The sequence below is a fragment of the Syngnathus leptorhynchus genome, chromosome 6 (genome assembly GCF_054491065.1).
Source record: "Syngnathus leptorhynchus isolate UIUO chromosome 6, UIUO_Slep, whole genome shotgun sequence".
Lineage (NCBI taxonomy): Eukaryota > Metazoa > Chordata > Actinopteri > Syngnathiformes > Syngnathidae > Syngnathus > Syngnathus leptorhynchus.
The window spans coordinates 4187799-4214792 of record NC_141200.1 but is presented as its reverse complement, the minus strand read 5'-3'; the positions used below and the strand labels follow the sequence as shown (position 1 = coordinate 4214792).

At 40.9% G+C, this 26994-nt stretch overlaps 1 protein-coding gene across 2 annotated transcripts; it reads left to right on the top strand.

The window, feature by feature from the left end:
• The first annotated feature begins 445 nt into the window (after positions 1 to 445).
• Positions 446 to 26959, top strand: frmd5a (FERM domain containing 5a). Of its 2 annotated transcripts, none has more exons than XM_085915197.1 (14): positions 446 to 812; positions 18160 to 18264; positions 19223 to 19265; positions 19704 to 19782; positions 20580 to 20677; positions 21847 to 21970; positions 22278 to 22365; positions 22468 to 22556; positions 22974 to 23037; positions 23157 to 23239; positions 23706 to 23780; positions 24031 to 24099; positions 24207 to 24313; positions 26157 to 26959. In XM_085915197.1, exons 1-14 carry the CDS (start codon positions 711 to 713, stop codon positions 26720 to 26722), a joined length of 1692 nt encoding a protein of 563 aa, XP_085771323.1. In that variant the 5' UTR covers positions 446 to 710; the 3' UTR covers positions 26723 to 26959. The 2 variants fall into 2 exon arrangements, with proteins under 2 accessions (XP_085771323.1, XP_085771322.1); XM_085915196.1 differs by having other exon boundaries at positions 23148 to 23239.
• Positions 26960 to 26994: the final 35 nt, after the last annotated feature.

Sequence of the window (26994 nt, the reverse complement as noted above, 5' to 3'; positions counted from 1 at the left end):
CCATTGACGCCTTGTGGCCATTAATGTTTGTATAAAAGAAAAATAAACACATTTTTTTCAACTGCAGTTTTGCCTTACTCCTGCAGAGGGCAGTAAAACCCATAAAAAAAACTGTTCTTACGCGTGACTGAAAAATATTAGAAAGTAAATCACATTTCGAACTTGAATTCAACCTGCCTAACAAAATTAATCAGCATAAATATGAATATTGAATTTGGGTTCTTATACAACCAGGGTCAAGATTAAGAAAAAAATAGCGCATGTGTTACAAAACCTTCTCTAGTATAGAAAACGAGCAATAGCTAAATGTGATAATTAAAGTGGGGGGGAAAACAAAAACTTTGGTCCTCCGGTTGGTTCACCTTTGACGTCAGATTTCATCGGCGTCCGCCCGCCCGCCCGCCCGCCAGCTCAAGTGATTGTGAATGAAGAGGTGGTGGGGGAGAATCCGAACATCAACCACACACAGCAGAGCGGCGCGTCACTGGGAGTCCTGGGATTGTTCCTTCCTTGTCATTGCACGACGTAGTGTAAACAAAACGCCACAACGCCAATCTAACGGGACCGCAATGGTGCATAGCTCCGCGACTCGACGCGCGGTTACGGGTTGTTTACGGGACCCGGGATTGTGGTGATGGTGGTTGTGACGTTTTTACGTGCACGCCGCAGTTTCTGCTGACTATTGTTTCTGCTGAAGACGTACAGCGAAAATGTTGAGCCGATTCGTAAGTGGCAGTGTCAGAAATCTCGAGCGGGAATACAGCTGCACCGTCCGGCTACTGGACGACTCGGAATATACGTGCAGCATTCAGGTGAGTCACCTGTCCGTTGTGCGCGATTTTTTTTTTAGTGGAGCTGACTGGTATTCAGCTCGTATGCGTTCTTGGAGGCTTTCTGGTTGTGTTTCCATTTTTTTTGTCATTTTACACAACCTAACGTTAATTCACGGTGATGCATTTTACCCCCTCGTGACCCACTATTGTCAAAACAAATCAGCTACAGGCCAGATTTGCTGTCAGTGCCCTGAGATGTGGTTTGATCATCATCTTTGTCGTTTATAAATGATACTATCGCTCCTGCTTTTTGCACCTTTGACACTTGACTTAAACAGGCTGAATCTTCATGACAGATTGTCTGAAGCTATCAATTCATCTTATGTTCGTGTAGAATGGTAATAATGGCAATTGCCCTTTTGACCTCATGAAAGCCATTATGAGGGACATCATTGTAGCATTAGCTTGTAGCTTTGTGGGGTTCAGCCATCAGAATTTCTTTATAACTGTTGGATTCAATGAGAATTGACATTTTTCATACAGTAAACATAGACTGGTGTGAAGAAGATACATAATATATATCTATTTTTTTTAGATGATCACTTGAATCCTCCTCAACAGTAATTTTCGTAAGACACCTGTACAAAGAAAAAGAACTGCTGGCCTCTTTTTCTAGCTACTGTCCAAGCTTTGATGATGCTTCACTTTTAAAAAAAAAAGGAACCTGTCACATCAAATCCAAAACAATTTCTTCTTTTTTGGTGGATGCTGCAGTTAAGGATTCAAAGACATATCCCCAGAGACTTTGTTGCCTCGACACATTAAAGCCTTGTCAAGGCAACATTAACCTGCCTTGTAGCACGATGGAACATTCATAAGACCTTCCAGATTCTTCTTACTTTGATATCTGTTATCACCAACAGGCTTCCTCTTTTTTTTTGTCCCACGTGAAGATATGGAACAGGCACTGTTAGCATTGTAAGCAGACCTGCGAGCCAGAGACGGACGCTGAGGCCAGCAGGTGTTCTGTTTGCGGCAGAGTCGCGTGGTCAGGCCGGCTGACGTCAGCATTCATGAAAAAAAAAAAAAAAAAAAAAGGAGGGGAGTGGAGAGAAAGAGGAGAAAGCTCTAGAGCTCTCTGTCTTCTTGCCAAAGCAAAATTGAAAGTGTAAAAATTGCCTCGTTTCTGGCCTGAAGAGGAACGTTGAACGTTGCATCATCCACAAATTTCATTGATGGTCAATGAGTGACAGATTTCTCCCATGTGTGTTTTGGAGGAAGTAAAAATGCCATCCCATCATTCCACAAGCCCTTTCGTCAAAGCTGTCATTCCAATTCAAGTTGACAGTTGAGCCCGAAACCTTCTTTTGCCCTTAGGCTTCTTCTACTGTGATTTTAATGCAGCGTTACAGCAGGAAGTCAAGCTGAGAATTTTTGTCAGGTCAGAAAAGTACCAAAAAAAATGACATTGAAATGTTCCGTTTCTAAATTCAGAGCTTTGGATCTTCAGCCGCTTTCCAATATTAAAGTGCCTGCCTGCTTCTCTGGAGCTAATCCCAAGTTTGCCATGAATGGTCCTTTAAAAGCAACGTCTCAGTTGCTTTCCAAAAAAATGAGGTCTTAAACTATCGCTGCCTGCACATTGGTGTGAAAAGACGGTCACCACAGACACGGGAGAAAATCTCTGCTTATCCGTGAGGAGATTGCTTGACTTAGGAGAGGCCTTTTTTTTTTATAGCAAGACTTAACAGTCTCTCTGAATCTTGCTCTCACCCATTAGAAACCTTCTCACCAAGTTTTTCTGCTTTGACTGTATTTTGTTGGTGGCCATTCTGATGAATTGTAGATTTAATGAACTGTCTCCTTTGTTCTGGCCCACTCGAATCAAGAGTTAATTATAGTTTACACGCAATGAACCCTGTAATCTCTCATGTTTTTTCAAACAACTTTGAGTTAACCACAAGCGTTTGCTAGCGCTTAGTGTTATTTCAACCCAAACTGAATATTACTAATATGAAAAAGTAAATGTTTGAACACAGCTGTCTACATTTTCACTACCGCAGTGACGGAAAAGAAACAAATCATAGTCCAAATGTTCTTTCTGCCATCTTGGAGTCTCTTTAGTGAAGTGGTGAGGGATTGGAGCCGATGTGTTTTTGAGAAGTGCTTTACTTTGAAGTACAGTGCCAGCATCTCAACTGTTGCTACGGTGACGCCACAGTTACCCAAACTCAATGGAAGATTGCTCACTGGTTAGGATTGCCCTTCGAGAGTCCTGACAAATAGCTTCTGCCTGTTAGCTCTCACAGATACACGTATAAGAAGATTACGAAACTGTATAAAACACAAAAAAGGGTTTGTAGTTTTTAAATTCAAATGAACACTTTGGATCTTTCTGTTTACAATGTAACCACATGAGCTAGCATGCTAGCTTGGATAGACGTGTTGATTTAGCTGCTACGCTGTTGCTATGCTTCACGGCATGAATGAGTAAAATGTGTGACAGTGGTGAATGTTTGATGAGGTGCAACCTCAGGAGAGAGTCATTTGCATTTAGCGCCATGAACCAATGGCACACGGTGAGTCGCAATTAAGGATTACATCACTGTTGCGTCTAGCCGAGCTTGGCTGGGAAAATCTGACACGCAGCCCACGCCAATCTTTTTTTTTGACAGTTTGTTACAGTATGTGGGATCAGCCGTTCTCAGTTGCATGTCTTTTTTGATAAACAGCTTTTTGCAGGAGGTTGTTTTTTTTTATGCTAACTCTCTATTGAACTGACCTTAAATGTGTATTATTAACACTATGAAATTAACATCTATGTGGCAGTTGCTCTTTTACAAAGGCTTATCTGGTAACATGCAGTGCAGCAAAAAAAAAAAAAAAATGTAGATGTATGAAATTTCTATACTCGTAAGGATAGTCTTTATCCTCTGCAAAGAGCGATTCATATTACTGCCGTACTGAGAAGCTGTGAGAAGAGCTGGGTCTCCAGTACATTGTGTTTTTTATACTGTTGACTTCTTTAAAATTATAGATTGTATTTAATTATATAATGAGTGATTTTTTTTTCACACACTATCATATACATTACAATACTTTTTGTGGGTTATTTTGGGAAGATGCATTGGATTGACGGCATTTCACATTTTTGAGTTTGCGAGTTTTGACCCCAAAAAAAATCAATTTATATCTCAAGCCACCACTGTAACAAGCAATAAAAAAGTTAAGCTTCTATAATAAGTCCTCTTGAAGCCATACTGGTTTCTCTCTCGTGGCTGGAATAAGCGGTCCTCTCCTATTCCCTAGTGTCTCTTTTCGAGCGGAGAAAAGGGACGCCGCCTGTCAGTCTGCTGAGTCCTCCATTGTGTTGTGTTGTCTGGAGCAGAAATGAGCTTTGGTTCATGTTCCGCCTTGCAAGCCTGAATATTAAGGGCTCCTAGAGTAACGTCTCTGTGGTAGCTATTTGGCTAATGAGGGTCTTAGCCTCTCTTGGGCCATGTCCAATAAATGATAGCATGGTCTGCTTTTCAGGAGATGCAGTGCACTTTTGATCATTTTGGAAAAGAAGGAACGCCAAAACTTACTTTTAATGGAAGCTTCTCATTTTCTCATCACTCATGAGGGTATATTTTTACAAGCTCACTTCCCTCCCCTACACGCTTTTTTGTCCTCCTGTTATTTCATCCTGTCATCCCAACCTCATCTGCGCCACGGGTTACCTCGATCACGCTCAGCCTGTATCTGGCTCACTGCGGGGTGTTTGGAGCTAATGATTCTCGCCCCTCCTTCTCGTAGTTCTCTTTCATCTGTAAACCGTTGCCTCCTCTGTATGCTCTGTGGACCGTTCCCTCCTATTAAGTTCTCAAGTATGGCTGGCCTCTCCTCGTTCACAGATAGATGACTTTGTGTACCTCGTGTCTATTATTAGATATGTGGCCTCGGACAAATGTTAATATGAAATAAATGTGATCACGCTAAGCGTGGATAGATGTAATGTGATTGCCATGGGTGTTGACAAGCTCTTCATCATCTCACTGAAAGCAAAAGACAACTTTCTTCATCTTACATTGATCATTTTGCTGTGTTGTGGAGCGGCGCTGTTTCTAATATTTTGATCGCCTCATTTAGCAGCAAATGTTAGTGTTGTTTCTTTTACTAAGAGATCTTTTAACACATCTTATGTAGTACATGATTGGATTGGAAATTGCAATAAATGGGAAGACTAAATTGCAATATTCTGTAACTGAAGAAAGACCAAATCATCACATTAAGCATGCTTTACAATAAATAAAAAAAACCACAGAGTGAATGAAAAAATAAAATAAATTCCAACGTGAGAGGTGAGTGCCAAAGTAATTCACCCATGTTTTTATTTTTTTATTTTTTTTAGACCACAATTATTGTTCTATAACTCCGAAATGCTTTCTACAGTTGACTATTTGGCCCAATATTGTTATTTTGTCTCCCTACTAGCAAATGAAGTGAGGCTGTCTCTATATTAAGTGGGTGTTTATAGTTATATAGAACTAAAGTACAATACACAATGGTCTTACCTTGGTTGCAACCGGGCGCCTGTAAAAAGCGACGCACTGAGTCGTGTTTATTCTCACGGGATCTCACTCGTACTCTTTTTCCACGTCTCTTTTTTCTTTTTTTTAATCTCACGCTTCTAAGAGAGTCAAAGGTTTTACTCGGGTGATGCGGTGGCTCACTGGGAGGATCGTGGAGGAAATGTCGGGCTGAGTTGCTTTGTGAGGATCGTTATTTCTACGCCAGTGTGTGTTTACGTGGTATCGGATGTGTGTTTACGTGGTATCGGATCCGTCAGTCAATAATTTTGTTCCAATCTACAATCAAATGAAAACTTGCTTTGGCTTTTTTTTTTTTTGTTCCGTGACTTTCCGGGCTTGCAGAACATTGGCGGCAAGTCATGCATATAAGCAGTTTCTCCTTTTCCATTTGTGTGTCAGCCCAGCCGTCAGAAGAGATGAATGTCTGCGAGGAGCAAATAAATGGACAGACATGGACAAACAAAGCAAAGGTACCCAAGGGACCACCACTAATCTATCTTTACTCGCACTAAAGAGGTTTGGTTTTTCTTTGTGGTGGAGTTTCACCAAAACAATGAGGAAAAAAATCTTAAACCATCAGTGTGACGTCACGAGGTGTCAAAAATCCTGAGACATCAACACAGTGAATTTTTTTTTCAGCAACAATCATTGGTAAATATTTTGTATCACTAAATAACATACCATGTTTAATCTTATATTTAGAGACATTTTGAAAATAGGATATTTACACAAATAATACCAACGCAGCATCAAGAAAATGCTAATATCTGAAAAATAAAAATGTGGCTTCCATTGTTGCTCAAATTACCTGAAAATGACATCCATATAGAAAAAAAAACCAGGACATCCTTTAAATCATTTTTCCTGTAGAAACATTTGCATACGAGCTAGTATGGCTGCCATTCATTCCACTGTGTTCCATAATATCTGTAAATGTACCGGGGGACAATTTCCAGACCTCTCACTGAGAAATCACAAAAGAGCACCGTAGCATGTAAATGCTGAACAAGTGTGTTGGTGTTTGGCGGCAAATGGGTTTCCAGGCCAAGTGGCGGCATGGGCTTAGAGTTCAGCAGCTGTGCATATTATTATCACTATGCATGTGCAGGCCTCCCTGGAGCATCTTTTGATACAACCTGCGCTGTGTGTTATGTAAAAAAAGCAAATAAGACAAACGCTCTTGCATCATCCATCCATCCAAATTTTCACAACTAATATTCACAAAAAAAAATATTCCAATGTATGTATTTGTTTTATTATTTTTTTCGTCTGCAGCCCGCCCACAGCCTCCGGTAATGAGATTCGGTTTTGTTTTGGTTGAACTCACACACACACACACACACACACACACACACACACACACACACACACACACACACACACACACACACACACACACACACACACACACACACACAGACAGAGGTGCACCATATGGCAGTGGGATTGCAATCCACGGGGGATTGTTTTAAGCAGTGATGATTCCTTCTCACTCAATTGTGTTCATCGAGCTGGCGAGCTAGCCCGATTTCACTGCGGGCGATGGGACAGTTATCGCTGTATTGTAAGCGGCGCCTTCGCCATGTCCGTCAACTAAATCATTCGGATGGGCCTACTGATTGTTTGATTGCTTGCCCCTGGCATCTTTGGCTATCAACGCACTAATAAAGAGGGAAGACATTTATCTTTTCTGCCGTGTTAAGTATGTTTTGATTTTTTGAGTCGACTCGCCCACATCCCAAAAACATGCACGTTAGGTTATTTGAAGCTCTCAAATTGGTTGTTTGTAATCAGTGACCCTCATAAGGGTCAACACAAAGATGGTTTTGGACGAACGATGCTATTTTTAATCTTTGTCATTCCTCAAGGCCAGTACAGAACATAATCACGCTGTAGTTCTAGACACCTCTGCCCACATGCTGCCTGGAGCACAATGCAGCTAATGAGTCATGAAGACGTTCTACCACTACTATTAGATAATCTGTAGGTGCCAGCCCTCTAAATTATAAACAATTGCGTGGTTGTATTATTTAAAGTGGACTATAATTTTACAAGGTTGAATGCTCAACATTTATTATTGTTGATGATATTATTTTTGCAGTCGATACGCTCAATGAGTTCTTTCAGATGGGAAGGCCGAAGTCTTTATTGTTGTTTTTTTTTTTCTTGCTGCCTAATTCTCATTGACTCCTTTTACTCCGGGTTCTTCCGTGCTTTCCTGACACGTGTGCTTTTTCTACTTATCTTCATAATTGATGAAGGACAGTAGAAGATTATGAAAAGCACCCAGGAGTGCTCTTCAGGACATCCCTTAGCAGCAAGCAAACTCGTCAATCTTGGGGCTAGCTTTTCATTTAAGTTTCTGTGTCGTCATGTGTTTTTACAACAAATTAACAGGACATGTTAAAAAGAGTTCAGCAAAATATTGATGCATGACGGCGTTACATTTTCCGAAAATTTATTGGACAAACGTTTCCAGATTATTTTGTACAAATACCTGATTTAAAGCTCATTTGAGCTGTCATTCTATTTTTTTTTTTTTCATCCAACGATGGAAATTATATCCTCACAAAAACTGATTATCGTAAAAAAAACACACTAGCATTTTATTCATTTTTACCCCGCGGAACATTTTCTGTTATTTTGCTCTAATTATATCCGTGCCTCAACCAGTCAGGTTCTAAATTCTGCAAGTTAATAAATAATAGATGAGTGACTAGATGAATTATGTAGCTGTGAGTGAGTGTTGTAGATGTTGGATAATCAGACACAACTTCTTGACTCTGCAATTCCACAATGCACTGCCACCTACATTCCATGAATTTAAATGTGGACTACTTCTCCTTGCCTACAGCACAACACAAAATGTGATGTCTTTGATATTTCACTCCTTTCTCAACATTTATTCCTCCAAAATATCGACCAGACTCAGGGCCTTTCTTGAATGGAGCTGTCACTTCCTGTTTGCTCCTTGAGAAGCTTGGCCGAAGTTGTCAGTCAATACTGAAGCGACCACTTCATTCAGTCCAAACAGAACCTTGATTTGATTTGCGCAAGCTATCTCACCTCTGAGTCAGACCACAAAAAAAACACACAACTCAATGAATTTCTGAATTTCCCAGCTTTAACATGTATCAAAAAAAAAATACTGCAACTTATTACCAAACAGATGGAACCATTTTTTTTTTGTCTTACATAAAAGACTTCTTGCTCCATTTTAATCGAACTTTCTACCTTCATTTTCTATTGTGTCAATTTATATCGCGCATGTTCCATGGAGGGAATCTGGCTAAGATAAATGTGTAGAGAGCTACACAAATAACAGATGGAAGAAAGCGCAGCGCAATTGTAAGTGACTGTGTAAATCACAGAGTCTTTGTCATGCCGAGCCGTCAAGGTCGTTTGTTAAGGTGTTGGCGGTGAGTCACGGTGATGGAGCGCCACTGAGAGAAACGTGGCAACGCTCGGACACACTGATGTTTAAATGGTCACAAAAAGTCTCATTTGCTTTTACTGTTTGTTGGAGAGAAAAAAAAAAAAGACTGTTTAGTGTCTCGGATATGATATGTTTAGTTCATAACCCACTCCAGAGGTTTATTTCTTTGACCCGGTTCTGACACCCAGTAGTGGATTATTTCTCTCAATCAAGATGTTTTATGTAACCAACTGAGAGGATTATAGAGAAAAAAAAAAATCCCGCTTTTAGAATTTAGGTCCATGCAGCATAAAGATTTGCCCTTACTGTCTGTTAGTATATGGATTGGAATAATCCCTCCTATGTAAAATGTACTTTCATATTTCCGAACCGTCGGTGGCCATTTATAAAATCATAAGGGAAAAAATAGTCAAGTGACATTATCATCTTAATTGATGACAAGAAAATGTGACATTTTGATTACACCATAAACACGCTCTTGTGAGGCTTGAGTGGGAGCTGGAGAAAAATGACTTTTCCACATCATTGACGTACTGACGTTCTATAATTTCTTTATCCATGGCAACCGCTCCTTTGGTCATGGCTCCAAAGGTGCGCCGCATAGTCGCTAAATTATACTTACGTCAAACCCATCATACATGTAATCAGGAAATGTTTCTGATTTTATTCCCTCCCTGCTGTTTTTTTTTTTTTTTTTTTTTTCAATGAACATACTCCAATTCTTGATGCAAGTAAAGAGCTACAAACAGCGAACGGCAATGCTCCAATGAGCCAACCCAGCTTGTAGATGAGAATTTGCTTATTGTGGTACAGTAATTAGTGCCTGAAGGCAGGCGGCATTAGTACGTTCTGCTAATCCAACTCTTCTATTCCAGCAAGCGAGGAGAGTAGGACTGAATCCCAGTGGAGCAGATGGATGATGCGTTCGAGGGGGAGGGGGCGCGCTGAAAGGGGCCCCCCCCCCTGTCATTTAAAAAGGCTGATTACACGCTGGTAATGAGATCAGCATTTTGGGCTGAAGGCGACTAGAATTACAGTTTTAGTCCTAAATGGGTCCCAGTTAAGGTTACGGCCGCCTGCACGTTCCTGCGGCATTGCTTTTTTTCTATGAATAAAAAAAAATTGCATTCTCAGCCCACCCAACTTTATTGTAATCATTTCTTGTAATTGGCAACTTTGTGTTTTCTTGACGAGTTATGAAAGTGAAAGGACATCTGCGCCTTCATCCCAACCACAAGGATTACAGTGATATGGCAAGAAAATAGTATTAATTAAGGGAAAGTCTCTTCTGGTGGGATTAAACCAGATTTAGCGTCTCTGTTGACCAAAACAACTCAGCTGTTTGCTGCTGAAGCTTCTTATCCTTCCGGATAAGTTGCACGGAGCACTGTAAGGAGCGGGGGGGGGGGCAGATATGTTGACCCGATGTGTCAAAAAGAAAAAAAAGAGCTGCCCAATCGGAGTTATTTTGGAAATGGATTTGGTAGATGGCGAGCGCCTGCAGCTCCGGATGACATCATGGCTTCCAGACCGCATGACTGGTTAGATGTTGGAAAGACTAAAAAGGAAAGAAGACCCGAAGCAAAAGACTCTGCCTGCCACGCCACCCCAGTGCTTGCAGTTTCGCCAAAGCACATGCCACCCTCCGCTTGCAAGCCGTGCCACTCTGGCTTCCCCCCCCCTCGGGCAAACAAAGACCCCTTTCAAAGCGGTCGGTCTCCACTGTGATCATGCGGAGCTGAAGCAATCTATTCCTCTTGGTTGCTTGCTGTGAAATGACTCAACCTTTTTTCTTTCCACGTCATTGTTGTTCCAGCTTTTTGAACTTCAAGACAGGTGACTGTGCTCATCTTAAAAAGACAGAGAAGGCTGATAAGACCCAAATTGTTGTTGTAAGATCTTTCTGAGCACCCTCAAAGCCTTTTTTCTTTTTTTTTGTATCAGCACTCACCTGCGTTTCCATCAGTCCCCCTTGTCTCGTCAGTCCACATGCTTCCATTTCCATTTTACCTGTGGCGCCAATCCACTGACCTCATTCAGTCACTGCGCTAGCCGTCATGATAGTCAGAGAAGCCTGGAGACATTTAAAAAGTTACCAGTTAAACCTCACAAGTGTAGGAGTTTGCTGCACTTGTATTATTCTGCTATTGTGCATTAAAAAGGTAATATTGTCATTTATTATAGCTTTAAAAAGTTCAGACTGATAATAATTTGTTCAATCTAACCCTACCAGATGAGTCTGAAAAATTCCAGGACAAATATATTTAAAAAAATAATTATTATTGTTTTGTTTTTTTTATAAAATCAATCATCTTTTGTCAGGTAATTAATTGTCTTTCATCACTTTCCCTAGAATTGTACCTTTTTCAGGCTCATAAAACAGAGCGAACCTCAGAAGGTATTCGCTTGTTCATTTGCATTCCGCCAGATATCGATACAGCATCAAAGCGCTTTCAAAATGTGCCGTTGGATTTATTCTTTCCTGCGACTTTCATTTACATCACACAGAGTCTGATTTGTTACATATCGCTAAAAATTGTCTCGAAGGCAGTTAATTGGCGAAATAATCATAATAATGATAATAATGAGCCCTTAAGCAGTTTTCATGGTCAGGAACACGCACCATTGAAGCCGATATCGTCGCTATACTGCTTGATTTGTTCTATTTTGGCCTCTATGCTGTTCAAATTACGTCTTGATGACTTGTTGCTCTATTTGGGGTCTCGCACACTTAAGTCTGTAGCTTATGTAAGATGTGTGGGAGACGGCTGATGATAAATTTGAGCCCGCATTACCTCACAAGGGCTGAGCGCTGCTATCCTTGCATTGTGCTAAAGTCTCCTTCCCATTCACTAAGAAAGACTTTATACGCAATGCTACTCATGGTTACCGCTGTTGCTATGAGACTGTCAGAAATGCTTTCGAAGAACACTTTTGTTCGGATGAAATGTAAATGATTAGAACAGCTAGGTTTTTAGCTGATATTTTTTTGCCTCAAAAAATATGCTCTGCGTTGAGCCAGCTTGCAAACCCAAAATGTGCTTTGGCTGTCTAAGCAGCTTATGGAGAAAAATATTTTTTCATACTGGGTGAATACAAACCAATAAAAAAGCTGGAGGATGGGGGGGAGGGCATTGCCCCCACGGCCCCCCCCTCCAGCTCTGCCAATGAATATATGCTGAACCTTGACGTACAATATAATGCTAAGTTATATTTCATCTGCATGACGTTTTACATCCTGACACCGTGTGCTTTTTTTTTTTTTTTATATATATATAGTTGCTGGGGAGAATATTTAACCTTGCGACCACCTTGGTTCCGCAAGCCAATCGGCACCATGTCTCCCTCAGGGAGAACAAGCTTTTACTAAAAGTTCTATTTTTTTTTGTTCCACTTTTGTCGCTTCATCCTAAGAGACTTACCGTGAAATCAGATTGGGCTCAAAATACCAGCTCATATTAGAGCGTGGAAACTAATTAAGTTCCATTCTCCCTCCCTGATTAACCTCGATCAAGGTTGTCTTAACTATCGGAGATTTATGACGTCACAAATCTTAACCCTGAAAAGAAACTAAATGGGAAATGATACTTTGATGAATCAGACAGCGTCATCATTAAAGCAGCAATCAGAGAGACTGTTTCAAGTCATTTGAATAATGTCAAAGGATGAGCCTATGACGTTCCTCCTTAAGTGACACCGCAGTAAATCTCTCAAATAAGCTGTCGTGCCAAATTCCTTAGCTGACATGTCAACACTTCTTCCCGCCTTGCTCAGCCAGCATCTTGCTCTTGCGCTTAATGTCACAGCGCAAAAAAAAAAGGCTTGCTCAGCTTTGTGGGATGCTGAAGAGCTCTGCAGCATTCCACAGCGGGTGGTGACTCAAGTGTGTGACCAATAAGATCATTTTGCTAATTTCTCTCCATTATGGTGCTACTGCTTGGCGGTAATCAGTGTGTGACTTTAGAAGAAAATTTTGTCTTTGGTACGATCTGGAGCGTGTATGTCAACGTGTAGACTTTTTGTGTGTTGAGTCATTTTTTTTTTCCAAGCTATTTACAAAAAAAATTTGAAGTGATAGCACTTTTCAATTTTCACTACTTTACTTGGCGCCACTCAGTTGTGCCAGTTGGTTCGAAACACCACAAATAGTAACTGTGAAATAAAAATTCAAAAGAGATGACTGTTTCCTTTTCGGCCTCAAAGTAAACACTGTGGAGTTTATTTACCCAAAAGCTGACGCGATCATTGTGTTTATCTTCAGTATTTTGTGTATCGTAAATATTTCAATGATGCTGGGATGGCTATCGACTCCAAAATAGCTCCAACAAAGCTTTTTCTCCGTCCCTCCGCTCTCTCGCCTCGACTTCTTATCTCTCGTGTCCTGCTGGGAAATACACAATTTCCTTGCATTGCTCTTTCAATGCTATTCTCTAAATGCAGCCGTCAATCTGCTGCGCTAATGCATTTGGCGCTTGTGTATCACGCTCGGAGGAAGCGAAGCCTTTGCTGAGTTGTTAAATCAATAGTCTTCTCAAGTGCTTCATTATGCAAATTCCAGGAGGCGCCTGTGTGCTATAGAAGTTTCCCCTGCAGATAAAGTAGTCAATCAATCTGAGCTTTCTCATTAATATGACCTTATGAGTCATCATAAGTTAACACCTTGTACTTTGGGGTAACTTCTCAAAATAGTAATATCGCTTTAAAGTTCTCAGAGAGGGTAAATAAAAGCATGCTGGGCTTGTGGAAAAAAAAAATTTCAGCCATGAAATCCAATTGTACACTGCTGGTGGCTACATCACAGATAAAGCCAAAGATATGAGTCAATGTCTGAATGATACTTTTGGCAGTAGGCCCGATGTAGTGGCGTCATACCCGTTGGCTAGACCCAACGCTTATGATACGGCTGCTCGCCATTTTTTTTTTGTCTCGCCGCAGAACCGCCAAATGTGTCGCTTCCGAAAGATTGAGTCACGCCGGGGTCGTCGCCCACCCGGCCTTTCTTTCGACTCGGGTAGATAGAAGTGGCGCATCGCAGCTGGGATTTGTGCAGCAGCGGAAAAAAAAAAAGATGTATTGTTTATATGCTAATCCAAAGCTTGACAGCTATTGTGCGGCTCATTTTGTTTTGGGGGTTATTTGTCACACTTTTTAGCTGTGAATCTTACCCAAAGATGTGAAATGACAATCTTATGCTTTTTGTTACAACGCCGAAAAGTGCGATTCTTGAAATGTTTGTAATCACGACTCTCTGATAGAATAGTTGCTAGAGGCAGGCAGGCAGGCAGGGACATCCATCACTGGTGGGCTGAGAACTAATGACTGGACTGGGATTTTTGTCAAGCCTACTCAAAGCTGCGGATTCGGGCACAAGTATCGAGCAAAGCCGTGCACAGAATGGACTAACTAATGACTATTTCTCAACTCAGCATTAGTACAACGATTGCATTCTTGCAATATGGTCAGTGTATGCAAATGAAGCACTTTTCCCTCCATTTTGCCTGCGTTCAGCATTTCTTGTCATCTACAGCTGACTTTAGAGATGCACATTCATATTAAACAGAGAGCCTTTTCTTTTTCGACACCTCTTATCTACGAGACTCCAGGAGAGTCCATCAAGTAAATCAAATCAACTACGATTTTTTTTTTCCATTTCTGCACCATCCTGTAATAACCTCAGCATAAAAATCCATTAAGATGATTAAAGCAAAGAACCCATTAATAGTAATTGAGGAATTTTGCTGCATTATTAGCCAAGCCAAGTTTATTTTTATAGCATCATTCAAACACAATAAATCCATAGTGTTTAGCGCAATAAACGTTAAAAACAAGATTAAACCAAAGCCAAAATAAAAAAAAAAAAGCTAATTGGTCCAGTTTGATGGTGGGTTATAAAAAAATACATATTTACTGCTGAAAAGGACTGTTTTTAATTAAAAATAGTGTTTAAACGATTCATCGATTATCACCCAAAAAAATTGACAATTGACAGTTGACGATTAATCGTAGCACCTCTAAGGTCAGTCATTTTTGACAGTCCACCTGATGAGCTGTTCTCAAGACTTGGTGATGTGGGGTCGCCATGGCAATGCCGGACCGCTTTTAGGTTCACTTGAATTCATCTTATCATAAATGTCAGTATTAAAAACTTCCCTTACGCTCAGAGGCTTTAAGCACAATGATCATTCAAATGCCCCCACTGTGCCCCCCTCTCGGCCCCCTTTGCCGTTCTCTTTATTCTCTTGATTCCTCACACTTCTGGGTCAAATGCTTGCTCATTTCCATCATGCTTTGATGGCCCACTTTTTTTTTTGCCGCTGCAGTTCACAACGTGCTCTATCCCTCATTAGAACTGCTCGGCCTCTTTTGTGATGACATCAAATGGTCATTGCGCAAATCCTGAGCGGAAATATCATTTGTAAAACATCGATGACATCTTAGCTTAATTTCCTCCTCCAGCGTTTTTCGGTTTTGATGATTGATGATTTGATATCGTGGGAGTGACCCATTTCATGTTAGCATATCGCCTCCTCCCGCTCGGGGCTTTGTTTACGTTAATAACCCCAATCAACAGCTGCCAACGAGCCACTACGGTGACGAAAAATGTCACACCATACGCTAATCCATCCGTCTCGAGCCGTCACACATTTTTCCATATATCGTTTTTGCTTTCACTATTAGTTTGATTATTTCTGTGGCTGCATTAAATCAGAAAATGTATCTCAGATGGGAATTGCATATTCATCCACCCCCCCCCCCCCCCCCCACTGACCTCGCACATCCCTGAGAGGTGCTTATCCCCTCCTCCCGTCATACTTGGCTAATGGCTTTGATAATTGCACGCCGACTCAATGTGTGAGGACGTTATTTGGAATTATATATAGACACAGATGTCATATGTTTAAATATTGTGTCATGCATTATCATACTCAAGGAGATTTGCGCTCGCCGTTCACTGTTTGTCACCGGTCGTCGTTTAATTCCTAAGCGTGGATAAAAAAAAAAAATAATGTCATCAGTTATGGCACGTGAATTAAAAAATGAAAGTGGGTGATTGGATAAAGCACCAATCATGTGAGTTAATATTTTGCTTTAGTTTTTTTTTTTTTTAAGACTGCACTGTAATGTTGACCTTTTAAACTGCACAGTATTTTACCGTATTGATGGTTAAAATTGCAAGTGAGAGAATCTCATTTATTTATATAGCAGGTCATCCTTTTTTTGGGTGATCACGACCTCGGTCACTCAGTGCCTCTGATGCTCTCTTTGGGGGACGTAAGAAAGTCCTTTGCTTATGAAACTAAAAAAATCACCACATGGCTGGCTACAGGTTGAAAACATACACACACACACATACACACAGTTAATGGCATTGATGGTTTCCACTCCTGTGATACTATCTTTTATTAATGTCTTGGGCTCTTGTGCGGACATGGAGCCCATTTTAATGATTAATCTGAAAGGAAAGTGCCCATTTTACACACGGGTCGCTCTTCCAAGTAAAAGAGCCGCTCTTTTCACTCTTCAGATACATTAGGAAGTATTTTTTTCATTCCTTTGTGCTTGTTTTAGTTAAGGCTGGATTCACCTACAGAAGATAAACAAAAAAAACTTTTGCCGCTTTCTGCTCTCAGGTCATTTTATTAGGTACATCTGCTTGTGCTTACAAAAATGTTTTTTCTTTTCTTTTGTGACTTTGCTTTCAGACAGGCTGGTGGAGGACTAAAGGCAGCTGTCCTTGGCGTCGGGCAGAGACTGAGTTTGGGGGGGGGGCACTGGGGGGCAACAGAGGGGTGCCCGAGTGAACAGTGTAGAATACTAACAAACGTCGTGAACAAAAGGGCCAGATGTCCTTTCGGTCTCAGTGTTATCCTTTCCATGCTGAACTGCTTTCTAATTGTTGAAGGTCTGATCACAAAGAGAGATAAGAAAGAGACAATAATGCCTTACAAAACAACCCCCCAATATTATTTTTATTTTATAGCCTTGCCATTTAATGAGCTCCAGAAGCTTCTATGCAGAGGACAATACCATGATGGAGCTCATTGGTATTCTTGTGAGATCTCAAATCTCCTTAGTGGTGATAACTGCACCAATGGACCAGTGAAGGACCCAGAACTAATTTGTTATCAGCTGTTGAGGTGACAATACAAAATGCGACAATGCGGATATGTTGGAAACTGTTTTCTGGACTGAATGGAAGAAATGTTCCTCATCTTATTTATTTGTTGATGAGGAAGATTTTGCTTAAAGAAACATTACCTATGTGGTACTATTTGAATTCTGGCAAGATATTTCCCATCCATAGTGAAATCAAATAAAAAGAATTTCAAATACAAAAATATTTTAAATATCAATAAAAAAAATCTTTGGAAGTGGCAATGTTAAAAATAAATAAATAAATAAAAAATCTTTGGAAGTGGCAATTTTCAAATTGAAAATAATTTTTAAAAAAATTCTTTGGAAGTGTCAATTTTTTGTGGCTTGTCTGCTTCCCCCCATTGAAGCCAATGAGTCACTTTTTGCAAAAGCAGAGCTCCTTTCGTCCTTCACTCGGCATTTCGCACAGGCCATGAAGTTGTCGTTATCGACTACATGAGTGACAATTGGAGAGCCATCGGGGGCAACAGGAGAGCAGTGAGGGGAAGGAGCTTCCTGTCCAAACTTGACCTCAGTCTGACTCACATAGCAGTGCTTAGACCTGCTGTCAAGGCAGCAGCCATTTTTTTTTCTTTGTCAATGTAGCTTGACTTTCTTTTTGACTCCCTTTTAAAGCTCTTTGGAGGAAAATCTTGCTGTAGTGACGCCTGCTTCTTATGTAAATGGTCTGTGCAGCCTTCCTGGCTGTACACGATTAGAAGCGATGAATTACCGCTTCTTTTTGCGAAGGTTAAAGCAAAGAGCATCACGGGGCGCTTTCATCCGTGTCTTTTCTTTCTCAGCAAAGTGAGTTTCAATCTGATGCCAAAAAATCTAGGTTGAGCAAAGTGGACAATGTTTGGCAGTAGGATTAGATTTATTTTGGAAAGTATAGCATGGTATATACATTCCTCTGAGGATTACAGAATCCTGCTGTAGATTTTCTGCATATTAATTCAGAGTCTCTTTAAGCTTCTAGCACCAGAAACATCTCAGATGGGTCTAATACAGGATCAAGTCAGCCTAGCTCTAGCACGGCTTAGATTCACATTTGGAATTACTAGACTCCATTTTCTGAACTGAAAAAAAATATTCGAAAAGTCTTTCGTCCATTAATATTGATTGAATATTCAGATTTGAATATAAACACATCAGGAATTATTTTACATTTTAATATGAAGCCATTTGGTCAGATTTGAATATAAACACATGAGGAATATTTTTTTTTTGTGTCCCACAGCGAGACGCTAAAGGCCAATATCTGTTCGACCTCATCTGCCACCACCTCAACTTGCTGGAGAAAGATTATTTCGGCATCAGATATGTGGACCCCGATAAGCAGCGGGTAAGCTGTCGTTTCCGCGCATGATCTGTATTCCTGAGGAACGTCGCTTGTTAAATGCCCTCATCAGCTAATGATGCGTGTCGGAGCACACAAGCGACAACTGAGCACATACTGGAGCTGCCTGCCGGCCATGTCACTAAGCGATGAGTGGCAGACAATAACACAATCAAAACACGAAAAAAAAAATGCAAATGCTGGTCCTTTTTAAATTCCATCCAATGCATCAATTAACTATTTTGAGTTTTTAATGGTCAGGTTAATTGAAGACCACATTGTCATTGTTTTATCTAATAGAGCCCTGTGATTGGCTGCCAGCCACCAGTATGCCCCGCCTCTCAGCCAGGTAGACAAGTTAAATGTCAGACAAGTGCTGGAGAAAATGGATGGCGCAGGTATCTTGGGATACAAAAATCCTCTGGAAGAGGCTGCTTCATGAACCCGACCAAAAAAAAAAAAAATCATAACGTTGTCCTCCCAGATTCCTATGAGCATTTTTCAAGAGCTCCACACCACACTTCAATTTTTATCCTCCCCCGGAAAATGAAATCCTTCCGCCCTCCATTAGCCACACTGAAGGCTTTTACAATTTGATTTCACACAACATTGAAGTTATTTCCTCTCGAATATTATCTTTTTCAAAAAACTATTTTCCTGGTTAAAGAAATGATGGTTCACCTGATTATTTTCTAAACAATACAGTGGAACCTCCAAAGGTTTGCTTCAGGATACTGCCAATCTACAATTTGTGTGCCTCTTTAAATAAAATGCTAATGTTAAAGTGTTGAAATAGAAAAGTTTATAACCAATTAATTGGTCTTCGGAATTTCATTTTAATTTTACTTTTTTGGAATCAGCATCGGGAAAAAAAAAATCGGTCGGGCGCTACCAATTACACAATTTTCAAGAAGAACTTAAAATGATGTCACTAACCTACTAATCTGCTCTGATTCCATTGCAGCACTGGTTGGAGTTAACAAGGTCTATCGCTAAACAAATGAAATGTAAGTATGGCGCATTTAAAAACAAAAATCTATTTGAATGATGATCTGCATGTTTACACTCACGTGACAGTGTTGAGCTGATTTGACAACATAAAAATTAAAAAGCGATTAGTCGCTCTCAGAGGAAAAGTTCAACATGCTCTAATGATTTTGAGGTAAATTTTCTATAGATGCAATCAATTCACTGGGGCGGTTGCTTGGCAACTGGCCCAAAAGTAACTCTTGACTTGCATACTTGTGCGGGGGGGGGGGGGGGGGTCTAATTAAATTTGACATTTTCAAATACTAAATGATGATGTCACTGTTGTGTTTGGCTGTGATGTGTTTCTGTTAGAATGTTGATTTATTTCAATGTTGCTGATTTATTATTTGATGTCTGCTCACTTTCTCTTTGTTTCAAATTCTAACACTTTTTATTTATTTTTATATTTGCTTCAGCTCAGCCTCCGTTCACCATGTGTCTGCGTGTCAAGTTCTACCCTCCTGATCCAGCTGCTCTCAAGGAGGAAATCACTCGGTAAAAAAAACCCTCATTTTCTCAAACTTTACGAAAGGATCTCGACTTATACAGATGCATCTTCGAACGAAAGTTTACAGAATTCTAAATCCTATGTCATTTTCTTGTTTCAAATCATTTGTTATTGTTTTCTGTGACATTTTATGATTGAGATGATCTAGTGGACACAACATTAGGTACACTTGTCCAGTCTGAGAGCCAATCAAAAACCAAAGGGGCCAAAATTTTGTCAATAAACTTTTATTTTGAATTTGCACCGTCAAGAGATATTATTTACCAAAATTTATTTTTCATTTTAACAAGTTGTAGTTTATATGATACTAACTACTGTATATTTTCACTACACTTGATTTTTAATAGTGATTTAAAAAATGTTTACACTACAACAAAAACAATAAACAAACTCTAAATTTGTTTTCAAAATGTAAAAATGCTTGCTAGTTCTTCAGTGTGCTAGTTTTCATGTTTCCAAATGCATCTTTGTAAATAATAAACAACAATCACGGCCTTCAATCATTAAAAAAAAAAAAAGACTGAGCACTTTTCTGATCTAAGACATTAGAATGAATATTAATTACATTGTTTGCTTAAGGACTTGTTTCGAGATGCAAAAAGCTTTCCGTGGTAACCCTGAATGAAACATAGCAGAGCAACACTCTTTGCATACAATTGTATTTTTAAAAAGCAAAATCTACATCAACCTAGAAGCTTCCAGAAAGCTTCTTGGCCTACCCTTGAACATCATCCCCATCCATTCAGACGCCCCACTGAGCTTCGTGTTGTCTTTTTCATTCTAGATATCTTGTCTTCCTCCAAATCAAAAGAGACCTTTACCACGGCCGCCTCCTGTGCAAAACCTCGGACGCCGCGTTGCTGGCTGCCCACATTCTTCAAGGTAACTTATGGACCTCTGCGTTAACTTGGCCGTTAGAGCTCAGCAGGTTTGACAAATACAAGCTTGTTGTGGAAGTAAGATGGACATGTATTTTTCAAACTGAAGTGGCCATTAATAGAAAATGGCTCAATTGGTTTCTTTTCCGCGGTACAAGAGTTTGTGATGTGCCCCACAGAGATGACAATTGAACTTCTAGGCACAAATGAAAAATCCAAACTAGTGAGCAGGGATGCAATTGAAGCACTTGAAAATATCAATGGGTCTGACGCAGACAAAAAAACTGCTGCTGTTTCTGTATGTTTTTTTTCTTTTTGGTTGTTTTTTTTACTTGCCAGGATGCTTTGGGCAAACATTTCTATCATTCATCAATATCTTTTAAGCCTTTATGTTACTTTTAGAACTACTTGAGTAAATGCCACAAAATCAATCATGGCTGACAGCATCCCATCTCCTCTCTCATATTTAATAAAGACAAATAGGTAGTGCTACAAAGTGATGTCGGCTATCGATTATTACAACTTAAAACTAATTATGTGTTTTGGTTAGCATTTTTATAGCGTTACCTTAGACCAGGGGTGTCAAACTCATTTTTTTCGCGAGCTGCATTGTTTTCTTTGGGAGGGCCATTATGACCGTCAACCCAAATAAATGTATGAGCACCTCATATTATATGACTGACTAAACTAAACTGACCTAACTCTAATATGAAACCCTACTTTGAAACCCTAACCCTAGTTTGAAACCCTAACCCTAGCTTTAAAACCCATGTTTGAAACCCTAACCCTAGCTTTAAACCCTACTTTGAAACCCTAACTCTACTTTAAAACCCTAACCCGGGTTTACCGATATGTACCATGTTTAAAGGATGTACAAATGTAGTAAAATTTTTATGACCGAGCTAGAATAGAACATTTCAAAATCTTTGAAGTGGTTATCTGGCCTCTTATCTTGGCCTCTACCAAGGACACGCACGGTGAAATCCGTAGATAGTATCATGAAGAGCAAAGTGCTGGAGGCTTCGGGGAGGGGCTCATGCATTAAAGATGTTACTGCTTGGTCAGCTTCTCCTCGTTGCAGGAGAATCCAGCATCAGGGTCATGCCAGTGTAGAGTGATGTGAAGGACCGTGCTCATCACGTCACCTTTTTTTGCCATCCTTCCTTCTTCCAGCTGAGATTGGAAATTACGACCCCGGGAAGCACCCTGAAGGTTACAGCTCCAAATTCCAATTCTTCCCCAAGCACTCGGAGAAACTGGAGCGGCGCATCGCAGACATACACAAGACAGAACTGATGTAAGATGGAAAAAAAAAATAAAAAATACTCCAGCAGAAGTGGGATGTCAGTAGACTATTTGAGACGTGCTGCCCTCTAGTGGCAAACTATTTCTTCACGACACAGTTTATTGTTAAACAGCTGACTCGCTAATGTGATAGAGTAAAGATGGAAATAATTTTAAAAAATGTCATTTCCTGATCTCTACAACATCAAAAAGTAAAAACAATTCACCTTCACCCTTTCTGTAAGTTTTTTTTTTTTTAAATGAAAAGTGTTGTTTATGTTTCCGCTCCTGATGTTGGGCGTGTCGTCGTTGCCTCCCAGTGGACAGTCACCTGAAACATCAGAGCGAAATTTCCTGCAGAAGGCCCAGATGTTGGAGACATATGGTGTTGATCCGCATCCGTGCAAGGTAAGCTGCTCCATGTGGATTGCAAACAACAACATGTCGAGAGCTGCGATTGTATAGTCCAACGTTTTGTACGTGTCATCTTTTGTTTTGTGTTTCCTCCAGGACGTGTCGGGAAACCCGGCTTTCCTCGCCTTCACCCCTTTTGGTTTTGTGGTCTTGCAGGGAAACAAGAGAGTGCATTTTCTCAAATGGTGAGCTAAATGATAGAAGAACTGCACAATATTATTTTTGTTGTTGAATATGATATTGCATATCATATTCATCATCCCTCACTGTGGATTCTGGTTCCTGCTTTTTGTGTCTTTTTTTAGCTTGTAAATCAATTTTTTTCAAGCCTCTGTTTCATTTTGAGTGTAATTCCACTGTTGACCACTAGATGGTGACTAATGTTTTTCTGTGACTAAATTTAAAAGAACAATAAAACCAGCAAGTAATTCAGCCCAGGCTAGATTTTTATAACGATTATTAAATATCAATTACTTTTTAATACTACTTTTTACGCCTACCGATGCCTGTCATTAGTTTTTTTCTCCACACTATCGCTGTTCATCAAGTTTTTCGTGAATACTTAATAAGTCCGTTTTTCTGCACTTTGCTTCCCCGGACAGGAATGAGGTGACCAAGCTCAAATTTGAAGGCAAGACATTCCACGTTTATGTCAACCACAAGGAGGTGAGAGCGTGACTTGCTGGCATGCATGTTGTCCATCATGCACCCCCCCCCCCTTCCCTCCTCAGTCATTTTAATTATCCTGCACGCCGTCTTCTATTTTCAACGTGCAGGAAACAAAGATCACCCTGACATACTTTGCACCCACACCAGAGGCATGCAAACACCTTTGGAAGTGCGGCGTGGAGAACCAAGCATTCTACAAGTGAGTTGAACGCTTCAACGCCTCCATGTGACCTTTGGATAATTCTCCAAACTGACTGTTATCTTCGAGGAAGTCTGCGTGGTTAAGAGGTTATAAAGCTTCATCACGTTATTTTCTCCAAGGCGAACAAACGTGTGCATTAAAAATGAATGTCTCACTTAGTGTGACTATAAACATATTGAATAGTGTATGGAGACGTGCCAGAACTTATATGCGTACGCACGTGAAGGCGGTTGAATAATTCACTCGTGTTTTCTTTCTCTCTTTCCCGGCATTTAGCCGGCACAGATTACCGATATCAATGTTTCCAATGCCAGTACAGACTCAGGACATGTGGTGGAAGTTCTGAGGTCAAATGTAATCAAGCCTAAGAAATACTGGCCAGTGCATCGAGAATCAATTTCATCAATCAGTCTTATTAAAGATTAAATATCCCCTTGTTTTTTGTTTTGTTTTTACTTTTCAGGCTTGAGAAGTCAAGTCAGGTCCGCACAGTTTCCAGCAGCAATTTGTTCTTCAAGGGCAGCCGGTTCCGTTACAGGTACTGTACACCTAGTTTACTAGAGGACTTACTGAATGATGACAGAAAGAGGTAAGCGGCATCAGTGGAAAAAAAAAAAAAAATTCCCAGAGGATGTGACCTCCTGGCCTTGTGTTCTGCCGCGTCAACCAATTTCAACCACAGATGATAAATAATCACAGCAAGCGAGCCAAATGAGCTTGCTTTATCAGGCACCACTAACATTCGCTACAGCTAACTCACCTTCAGCTTCGTCTCTGCTTTACCACAGTGGTCGCGTTGCAAAAGAAGTGATGGAGCAGAGTGCCAAAATCAAACGAGAACCTCCGGAAATACACAGGTACCCAACCGCCGACATCTTCTGAAATATTCATGGCAGGATGTGTAGCAAGTAGGCTACTGGATATTATGTTCTCCCAGCGATGTGATGTTTGTGTGTCCGTGCAGAGCTGGCCTGGTTCCCAGCAGGAGCTGTCCATCCATCACGCACGGGCCTCGGCTCACCAGCGTGCCGCGCACACGGCGGAGAGCTGTGCACATCTCTATCATGGAAGGTAAGGTCTTAATCTTGTCACTTGAGTTGATTGAAGACCTCCTGCCGACTTTCATCAAGGAGAAAAAAATTGTTTGTCCTTCCTTGGTCTTCTGATAAAGCATCTTAACGGTGCAATGGCGCCACCAAGTGATATTTTGGCTACACTCCAAGGAAACCAATGTGTATTGATGGTGACATAATGTTAAGTTTATTGTCGCCATCTAGTGTGGGGTGTCTGAAGCACAGTTTTATTTCTTGACACTGGCAGGGCTAGGGGGGGGCCTGCAGGGGCCGTGGCCTCCTCTGAAATATGCTTGAACGCCCCGAGGTGCAAGGCCAGATAAATACTTATAAAACAGTTCTAAAAATAGAAATAATCATAATATATATAGTCCAATTTACCCCCCCCCCCAAAAAAAAATCAGCTTTTCTCTGTCTTGTTTAGAGAGCAACTCTGAATTTCTCACCTGGCTTCCAGATGCCAGTAGCATGAAAAGAAGTTGAAAACAAATCAAGGAGATTTGTTTTCATGAGAAACACTCACACCGTTTGGCCCAGTTTGCCGCATCAGAGCTGGCAGTAGGCGTGGCAGGTGTGCATGTCAGTCAACCTGCGGACTGGCAGTGTTGTTGAAATGGATCATGCAGAAAGTTTTTAAATGAGGAAAATAAAAGCAGTCAGATCAATTCAAAATCCTTCAGCTTGCTAATGCGATTATTCAAACATAAGTGACCCCGTCCCCACTTGAGTGTATTTTGCTGTGGCGTCAGAAATGCATGAGGACTTGCAAGCGGTATTAATACCTCCGCTGGAAATAGCCCGGGGTCCGCTACTCCATGTTTGTCACTGGCCTGGGTGGGGCCAAGCCAGGCGATCCCGTCGCTTCACACGCTCGTCCACAAGTGAAGCCCGCTGACACACGGCGACTCTGCGGCCCGGACTCCGGGGCAGGGGCCATCGGGACTAAGGGAACTTTTCGGAACGGGACAATCACGCTCGTGTCGCAGTCATGGTGAAGTGTCTGATCCGCATCACCACTCGGGTGAACGTCCACCTGCGCATGGTCAACCACTGCTACCGCGACGTCAAGGTTCGCGTTCTGAGCCTGGGGCCCCGCATGCTGGGCAAGGCTCTGGGGGTCCTGCCCCTATACCCCGCGCTGGAAGGCCAGTCAGAGTCGGTCAGTGTGACGCGGTCGCCCGGCGACCATCCAGGTAAACTCGTCAAAGGACGTAGTGGGAGAGGCTCTCTTTGTAAAGGAGGTTTTCCCCGCAATAATCTTATTAGTTAATTAATGTATTTATTCATGTATTTATGTTTTATTTTTATTTAATTTTTTAATTTTTTAATTTTTTAATTTTTTAATTTTTAATGTTTTAATTTTTTAATTTTTTAATGTTTTAATTTTTTTATTTTTTTATTTTTTTATTTTTTTATTTTTTTATTTTTAATTTTTAAGTTTTTATTTTTTATTTGTTTCTTTTGTTTGTTATTTGTTATTTTTATTTATTTATTTATTTATTTATTTTTTTGTATTTGTTATTTTATTTATTTATTTATTTATTTATTTATTTATTTATTTATTTATTTTTTTATTTTTTTATTTTATTTTTTTATTTTTTATTATTTTACATTTTTTATTTTAAATTTTAGATATTTATTTTTTACTTTTTTAATTTTTTTAATTTTAAATTTTTTAATTTTTTAATGTTTTTATTTATTTATTTATTTATTTATTTTCTATTTTCAGCCAAAAAAACTAGATAAAACTCTTTTATTTATTTATTTATTTATTTTTTCTATTTTCAGCCCAAAAAACTGTAGATAAAACTCCGAGTAAAAATGTCCACCTGTCTTCCCAGGCCTGGAGTCGCTCCGTGATAGCGCCCACTCCACCCCGGTGCGTTCGGTGTCCCACGGGGAGGCGTTCATCCCGCGCTCGCGCAGCCAGGCCGCCGACGCCGGCGACAGGACGGCGGTGATCTCGGACGAAGCCTACAGCCCCTCCGACAGCGTCCTGCCAACGCCGGTGGCCGAGCACGGCGCCGAACTGCCGGTCTCCTCGCGGCAAATTAACGGGGCGCCCTGCAGCATCGAGGAGGAGAAGGAGTCGGAAGCCGGGACCCCCACGCGAGGGGACGGGGGGGACTTTGGACAAGAGGGCGCTACGGGGGCCCTCGGCGAGGTGGAACAGGTGAATAAGTTTGTCTTGAGTGTCCTGCGTTTGCTCCTGGTCACCATCGGACTCCTCTTTGTCTTGCTCCTCCTCCTCATCATCCTCACCGAATCCGACCTCGACGTGGCGTTCTTACGCGACATCCGCCGGACCCCCGAATTCGAGCAGTTCCATTACGAATACTTTTGTCCCCTCAGACGGTGGTTTGCCTGCAAGCTCCGCTGGGTGGGCGGGTTGCTCGTTAGCAAATGAGGCGCTCGCGTTGGTAAAAAGGCCGCTCGCTCGGTGGGGGGCCGAGGAGATGACACGGTGGCGCCCACGGGACTCGTCCTGCAGCTCGGACCGCCCCGGTGACCCCCCCAGGACAACTTGTCTCTCTCTCTCTCCCCCCTCTCACTTTTTGAGTTTTCCCACCTTTTACACTTTTTCTTCCGTTCTCTTCTTTTTTTTCTGGATACCCATCATCTTTTCCTCCCCCTTTTTTTTTTTTACATCAAAAAATCGGAGAACTTTGAGAGCAATGA